This window comes from Pungitius pungitius, chromosome 19, assembly GCF_949316345.1.
Source record: "Pungitius pungitius chromosome 19, fPunPun2.1, whole genome shotgun sequence".
Taxonomy (NCBI): domain Eukaryota; kingdom Metazoa; phylum Chordata; class Actinopteri; order Perciformes; family Gasterosteidae; genus Pungitius; species Pungitius pungitius.
This window is the reverse complement of record NC_084918.1, coordinates 13,232,597-13,240,304: the sequence shown is the minus strand read 5'-3', so window position 1 is coordinate 13,240,304 and position 7,708 is coordinate 13,232,597. Positions and strand designations below refer to the sequence as shown.

Here is a 7,708-nt window from a genome sequence, read left to right as displayed (position 1 = left end):
AAAGGAAGCCCCCGCCCCCATGTTCCACCCTGTTGTTGATTAGGTGTGAAGGATGTGAATAGAAGGCTGTTGTAAAGGGGAGTTCAGGGGAGTCGACACACCATCTACTGGGCTTCCCCTTTGCAAAGTGAAATATATACGACTTGTCTGTGGTTTATTCTGATCCCTCGGTAAGGTAGCAGAAATACCTATCAATATCTTAGTTTAAAAATAATGCTGGGTATATTCCATGTTTCAAAAACACAAATAGACACATATTGACTATTTGTAAAATGTATTTTTAATATAATTAAAAAACATATATAATCTTTTTTGGGGGGGAGGGGGGGACTCAAATTGGGGCCACATGCCATTGCCCTCTATGGACCAGCCTCCCCATGCATGTCGCGGAGGCAGCGGGACGGAAGACCCGGCCCCTATACCAACTGATATCAATCCTTACTATTACCATTCGCCACACAACGTCCTGTACTGCAATGTTTTTAAAATGTCCTTAAATTATTTACGATTTACTCAATACAGTCAAGTCATGCCTGTTTGAGCACTAAAGTGAACAGGAGCTAAACACAGAGAACTCCTGCTGCACACAGAACAACGTGGTTATGGAGAAGTTGCAGTTTTACTGTTTATTAGGTTCCTTTTTTTATAAACGTTCCGGTGTGCGCTGAAACGTTCTATTTAACAAAACATTGTTTTATTGCTATTGTTTAGAAAAGGTGATGTTCCCAATCAAAGACATCAATTGAATCACAATTTGATGACAATTGACCGGGTTGTTTATGTATTTTAGATATAAACATTTAATTTAAGCTAAACAATTACTGTTGATAATTTTTCCGCCCAGATGTGTACTACATAAAACCTTCTATTGTTTAAAAGAAAGAAGAAAACAAAACCCCACAAACAGTATGACATGAAATTTAATATCCATCAACTGACAAAAAGATACAGAACAGCAAAAACCTTGTGATGGGGCCCAAAAGCCAACAGCTGAGTGGCTTCCTTTACACCAGTTAGATTTACATTTAAATACACAAATAACGCCAACGTCACCACCAGGAAACTCGCTCACAGCTACAAGCAGCACCTGTCACTCATCCTGTCATTAAAATACATCGTGTTGAGATGTTGTCTATTAGGGGCATTGTTGTTGAGTTTATCCTTAAAACACACTTATTTGTAAAAAGTAATGCTGTATTATGAAAACCTTTGCTTGGTTTACATTTGAATAACTAACTTAAAGTAATTAGTGAATATTTATTTGGCTACACTGAAAACCAGCAAGACATGGACCCAAAACACTTGTGTGCTTTTATCTTTTTCAATAATAGAAAAATCTATCAGATTTCAAAATGAAAAATATTTAATATATTCACAAGGTCCACAAAGTTATTTCTGCATGTAAACAAGAATAGAACATCATATTTAATCATTGGCTGGTGAATTATTGGACGTTGTGGTATTTTTTCACAGTTTTGTAGTTGTTTCAGTACAATTGTGTTCATTATTGTTTTATTTGCCATTCACAGGATTACCAGCAGTGATATATTTCGATCCACCCCCCAGTTCCTCCTCCTTCCTCTTACAGAGCATCTTGTTCAAAGACCTGTGACTTCTGCATTTAACTTGTCAGACAGCAGACTGCACTGAAGAAGAAACACTCACTCAATGTAAGTTAATGGCAGCTTAAATCTTACTAATAATTTTTGTAGCACATAGCATGAAGGAGAAGACAGAATTTGCAAGATTTAAATAGTTATTAGGGATTAAGAGGAAGTAGAAACTTTGAATGAGGAAATGTTTTGGCCTTCGTGGTGATTTCTTTATTTAAAGTTTAAATTGTAATAACACAAATAGTGTGTGAGGTTCATCGGTCCTGTAATGCAGAGCAACAGAGACTCAGAGTTATTCACAGTAACTAAACTCTTATTATTATTGTGATGTGTGTGATACATAAAGATTACATAGACTCACAGATATGAGCAGTTAAGGGGAGAACGCTGCTAAAACAAAGAGCTGCACTTGATCTAATTGTCCCTCTGTTATGGACGTGGCTTCTTTGGTAAGAGGGAGACATTCATAGTTTGATTCTCATCCAACACTCAGAGTCGTACTCATTCCCAGACTTGTGAGCTGTGGTCTCTTCACACACAGGAGCTTGTGGTTGTACACAGCATGTTGAACGCTTCCTAGAACACTGATGTTGTGTTTGTGAATCAGGTGGTGAGTGTCATGGCAGACCAGTCTGTTAGGATGGTGACAGCCATCGTGTTGCAGAGTGTCTTCTTCCTCTCAGGTCAGCTTTATATTTCACTTCAATCATTTACTGTTTGGAAAATATCATTTCAATCTAAATTCATGTGAATGTTACAATGTGTGTTTTCCTCCTGAGCTCTTTCATCACAGAGACAAAACTGACGTAGTTATTTGGAGACAGAGACGGGTTTGGTCCCACTGGGCTCGGCCTTGTGGGGATAGTTGTAAAACCAAAAAGATGAATCAACACAAAGTGTTCAGGGAAAAAAAGAACACACAACGCTAAACATTACTGCTGAAGTAGATTTCTCTTTGTGTTCATGTTATTGTGTTTTTACACATTTTAATCACCACTGTTAATCATTAGTTTGTTTCACAGGTGATTCTGCGTCTTGTTCTGACTCTTCAGATCTATTCTTTACTGCACCGAAAAAGATGGAAGCACTGACTGGATCTTGTTTGAAAATTCCGTGTAACTTCAGCGTTAAATCAGGAAATGAATTCAACAGCGCAACAGAAACCTTTGGAGTGTGGATTAAAAATAACCCTTACTTTGGCAATCTTCCAAATAATGTGATTTTCAACAGTAGTGGGACAGTTACCACATATCCCATGAATTTTACTGGAAACTTGAGTCAGAAAGATTGCACCACTTTATTTTCCAGTTTAAAGACAACATACACAGACACATACTACTTGAGGGTTGAGAACTGGCCATATCAAGCAACAGCTATTTGTGATTCTCTTCAAATAACAGTTAAAGGTAAGAGACTTTTATTTGTAAAACGATCTGTGATGTCATTATTTAGAATAAAAACAGAAACATCTAGAACCAAACTTTTAATGTGAACATAAATTCATAGTGACGCCAACCATGGAATCAACTGTTTACACTTCCTTGATATGAATGGATTTTTTTGTTCACTACTATTAATAATTCTATGAGAAAGCTGCCTGTACATGACGACCTTTGCATTTAACGCTTGAAAAGCGATAAAAACTTTTTATCATCAGCGTTTTAATTAACATTAATTAGTAAAGGTTTTAGAGTAATTTACCTTTTAGGGTCACAAGTTAAATATAAATGTGTCATGAGGTGATTGTTTGGAAAGGAAAGGAGAAAAAAAGTTCTGCTACGCTCGTGAGTCCATATTTTAGACTTTTCTCTAATGTAACATCAGAAAAATAACTAGAAGCCGATAGAACATAAAGAACATACTCTTTATTGAACACAACATTATAATATTAATATATAATATAATATTAATATATATTTTGCTCTCAAATGAAGAAGTACTTTTATCATGTAGACTCAACTCACTGTTTTTTCAGTGTACAATCTGTATTTGACTTGAAACCACAGATTCTCCTCCAAAGCCCAGCATTGAGATCCCAGGTGATCTGAAGGAGAAGGAGTCTGTCTCTATAAGCTGCTCAGCTTCCACTCCCTGTCCACACTCTCCTCCTCAACTCACCTGGAACCTCCAACCAGACTCTCACAACATGACGGAGGAAAACACTGATGGAACCTTCACAACTAAAATCCAGAAGAGCATCACTCTGTCACATGAACATGATGGATTCATCATCACCTGTTCTGCCAGATATCCTGTGAATGAAGGAAAAGGTGTGAAGACGTCAGAGGAGACAAAGACTCTCAGTGTTTCATGTGAGTGTTTGTTCTTTGATCCTGTCAGCATACCATGATTCATGTGTTGACACAATGTCAGCTGCATCAAGTTTAATGTCACATTTTCCTCAGATGCTCCCAAGGACACCTCAGCATCCATCAGTCCATCAGGTCTGGTGTCAGCAGGTAGCTGGGTGAACCTGACCTGCTCCAGCAGAGCCAAGCCTCCTGTGAGCTTCACCTGGTTCAAGACCAGCAGAGATGGACCAATCAAAGTATCTGAAGGAGCCTTTTACAGCTTTAATGTCACTGATGGAGGAGTTTATTACTGTGTGGCCACCAATCAGCTTGGTAATCAAACATCCTCAGAGATCCATCTGAGTATTACAGGTAACTAATAAAGGAACTTCAGCAATCAATATTGTTACATTCCCATAGTGTCTTCATTTAGTCACTTCTGTTGTTTTTTTCTTCTTGTCTTGAGGTGGAGTTAATGATCTACTATTGGGTGCAGTTCTTGGAGGAATCATTGGGATCATCGTGCTCATCGGCCTGGTTGTCTCTGTTTGGTCAGTAGCATAATTATAGAATTAAAGAATGTGTCTCCTATGAAATGTGGTCTTTTTTTGGTACTTTGTGTATTGGACCCAACATTTTGTCTTGCAGCCGTTTGAAGTCACCACATCCAACTGCACATCAGAGTCAGGTGAAACACACCAGACAACTTGTGTGGTTTTGTAATTATTTTGAAGCATACAGCTATCACAATCACTTCCTGTTTGCTTCATTTATTCTTTTATGCAGAATCAGACTGTTGAAGAGACAGTGACAACAGAAGAAGAAGGCGTCCACTATGGAGAGATTAACTTCTCAAGGCTCGGAGCTGATCCGTCTTTGGTCCCTGAGCAGGACAGTGGACAGCAGCAGGAGACGCTGTATGCGCAGGTCAAAGTGTCCCAGGCAGCAGACAACGTCACACGGACTGCTGACGTCCCCGAGGATCTCTACGCTCAAGTGAAGAAAAAATAAGCTTTTTTTCTCTGGTTACATTTGTGTTGGATTCTTCACATGCTTTCTAAAAACATAACAAAAAACGAGCTTCATTTGTTGATTTATGGAGATTTTTTTTGTGAGAAAATGTAATTTTCACTATTCACAGTTAAAGGGGAACTTCAAACCTCCACAGCCTGCAGTTTTATACTTTTAACACAGTGAGGTTTGTGTTTATCAGATCAGTACAAATAAGTCTCATGGCTCTAAATAGAGAAGTATTCTAAAAGACAGCGCTCTTTATGTCACGGTTCATGAATCCACTGCCCTTCCCTTGTCTTGTGTGTCATGTGTGGGTGTGTGGAGTGGGCGGAGTCAGCAATCTCGCGTAATCAGCAAGACAGCTGATCACACTTTGTGTGCCAGCTGTAGCCCATTTCGCCACCCTATATATTCTCACCATGTCCTTCCTCTCATTGTCAGATCGTTGTTTGATGTCACCCGTGTTGTGTCGTGTTCCTGCCAGCGTTCCCGTATCGTGCCTGATATATATGGTTCACATCTATGTTCACGGAGTTTGTCTGCACTGCCTTGGGAGTCGTCGTCACCACCCTCACCAATCGGCGTACCACCCACCACCTGGAGGATCATCGCGGGAGTTCGGCACTGTGGTTACTGTCACTGACTTAATAAACTTTGTATTCACTTGCATATCTGCTTTCGCGTCGTAGAGTCATGACACTTTATATATCAACATTTACAATGATAAGATTTGACCTTTTTGATGTTTGTGGAATTTTTACTTTGTTGTATTTTCAAGGTTTCTTTAAACCTCCTTTATTGAGCTATTCAGTTCTGTTGCATTTTATTGTATAATTTCTTATTTAAAAGACAGATATTTACTGCATTTCAAGCTATATATTCATTGCAAGGTAATAAAAACCATACACTTAACTTAATCTCAGTTTCATTTATTGGTCCATAATTTCATGTGTCTGTAAACATCTTTAAAAATCATACAATTTAAATCACAAACATTACATAAGTGGAAGAATGAATTATGCATATCTGGATTCCCACTGGATAACTGTACGTGATTTGAATGTAAAGCTTAACACTAAATAAAAAAGGCATTTCCTGGGACTCAGTCAATGTCCAACTTCTTTTTTAGCATTGTTCCTTTTTAGGTTTTTAGCCTGAAAACATTAGCAGTCTAAACGTTGAATTGTTAAACGTCTTTGTTGATTGTGTTTTAGTGAACAGGGGCAGTGGCATTAGCTTCTTGTGATAAGTTCAACAACGTCAAAGGAATCAGACCTTTGTTTTATTAGTGAGAAGTCACGTCCCAAATTGCTGCATTGTAGACTATTTGCTTTATATTTCTATTCCTCAACAAAATTAAATTTACAGGTTATTTACAGGGGGGGGGTGTATCGCATATATATCACACACACACACGCAAAGAAAAATGTAATTAATTTGTATTATTATTGTTCGGCCCAGTGACGGATGGTGTAGCAATATTGTTGTCCGGGGGTGAAATCGGGAGAAATTCGGGAGAAAGGTCGGTCCGGGAGATTTTCGGGAGGGGCTTTGAAATTCGGGAGTCTCCCGGAAAAATCGGGAGGGTTGGCATGTCTGATTAAATTTGGCATGGATATCTGGACTGTTAAAAAATTTGATAACTTTTGGGTCTTACGTTTGGGTGTAAAGAAATGTCTCTATAGCGACCTCTAGAAATTAAAAAAAGACCACACTAGGGCAGTTTCTGCCCCCGATGTCCAATCGACTTGATCACAGCACACAGGTGCAATTGCACCTAACTAGATTTTCCGCCATTTAGAATTTTGTGAAAAACACATTTTTGGCAATTTCTCCTAAACGCTGAGTCTGATTGTCACAAACCTTTGGTGGATCATTATTGGGTCATTGTCCCCTTGATACATCAGAATGGTGCTGATAACTCATTGTTTTGATGAGATATGGGCTAATTAACTTTGCAAGGACTGTGGCTTAATTTGGCAGATTTTTAACTTCCAAATGACTTAGCCTGCCCTTACCAAAATTATAGCATGTGTAAACATTGAAGCCCTGAACACACCCAAATCTTTTCCTAATTTTTGGAAACACAGGGGGCGCTGTAATTAATGGTTTTGAAAATCAGAAAATTACAAAATGTAGTCTGGTGATTGAGGTATTGAAGGAAATTGGCTCATGTGTGGTATTCTGAGAGGCTTTTATTTTGGGATGGTCCTGGTTATCACCAAATCACATCCTGGTGATGTGTACTCTCTGCCGGAAGTGGAATGGTACATCAGAAGCTCCAGGTTATATGTTGACACAAAAGGCCTAAGACCATGATAATGTCAAAGATAGTTTGCAAAGCTGCATCCCTGGCGTTGCTCCACGCGGTTAACGACCACTGACTTGCGAAAGCTTCGTCCAACGGCCGCATTGTTTCTCGGCCGCATTTGTAAACGTCCGGCCAGTTCCCCGACGTGCAAGGAGCAGCGAGGATCCGTCCAACGCTGCTTGCAGCTTTAATCATTATTACTATACTCACACACCGCGGGCCTTTTTGGGGCCTCTGTCATGTTATTGGTACATCAGAAGCTCCTGGTCCAACGCTGCTCGCAGCTTTAATATTTTTGTTTTTCTATTAATCCCATCTTTGAAATTCAAACAATTAAAATAACAACATTAACTTCAACCTGAGTTGAAGTTAATTACTACTACTACTAGTTACTACTCTCTTAAACCTGCATTTCAGTTCACAAACTATGGTGTGAAACCCAAATAGGAGTGGGATAGGAGCCAAAGCCCAATCTCAAC

General features: G+C 39.0%; 1 protein-coding gene across 1 annotated transcript; it reads left to right on the top strand.

The window, feature by feature from the left end:
* Positions 1-1,638: 1,638 nt before the first annotated feature.
* LOC119198621 (B-cell receptor CD22-like) lies at positions 1,639-6,161 on the top strand. Its single transcript, XM_062559190.1, has 8 exons — positions 1,639-1,670; positions 2,221-2,296; positions 2,636-3,019; positions 3,620-3,925; positions 4,019-4,276; positions 4,371-4,455; positions 4,553-4,592; positions 4,691-6,161. Exons 2-8 carry the CDS (start codon positions 2,233-2,235, stop codon positions 4,913-4,915), a joined length of 1,362 nt encoding a protein of 453 aa, XP_062415174.1. The 5' UTR covers positions 1,639-1,670; positions 2,221-2,232; the 3' UTR covers positions 4,916-6,161.
* The last annotated feature ends 1,547 nt before the right edge of the window (positions 6,162-7,708 follow it).

Bases quoted from the DNA above. Each gene is read 5' to 3' on its own strand.
- LOC119198621 (XM_062559190.1), top strand. From the start codon at position 2,233: ATGGCAGACCAGTCTGTTAGGATGGTGACAGCCATCGTGTTGCAGAGT. The intron at 4,277-4,370 runs GTAACTAATAAA...TCTTGTCTTGAG, and splicing joins GATCCATCTGAGTATTACAG to GTGGAGTTAATGATCTACTA. The intron at 4,593-4,690 runs GTGAAACACACC...TCTTTTATGCAG, and splicing joins CAACTGCACATCAGAGTCAG to AATCAGACTGTTGAAGAGAC.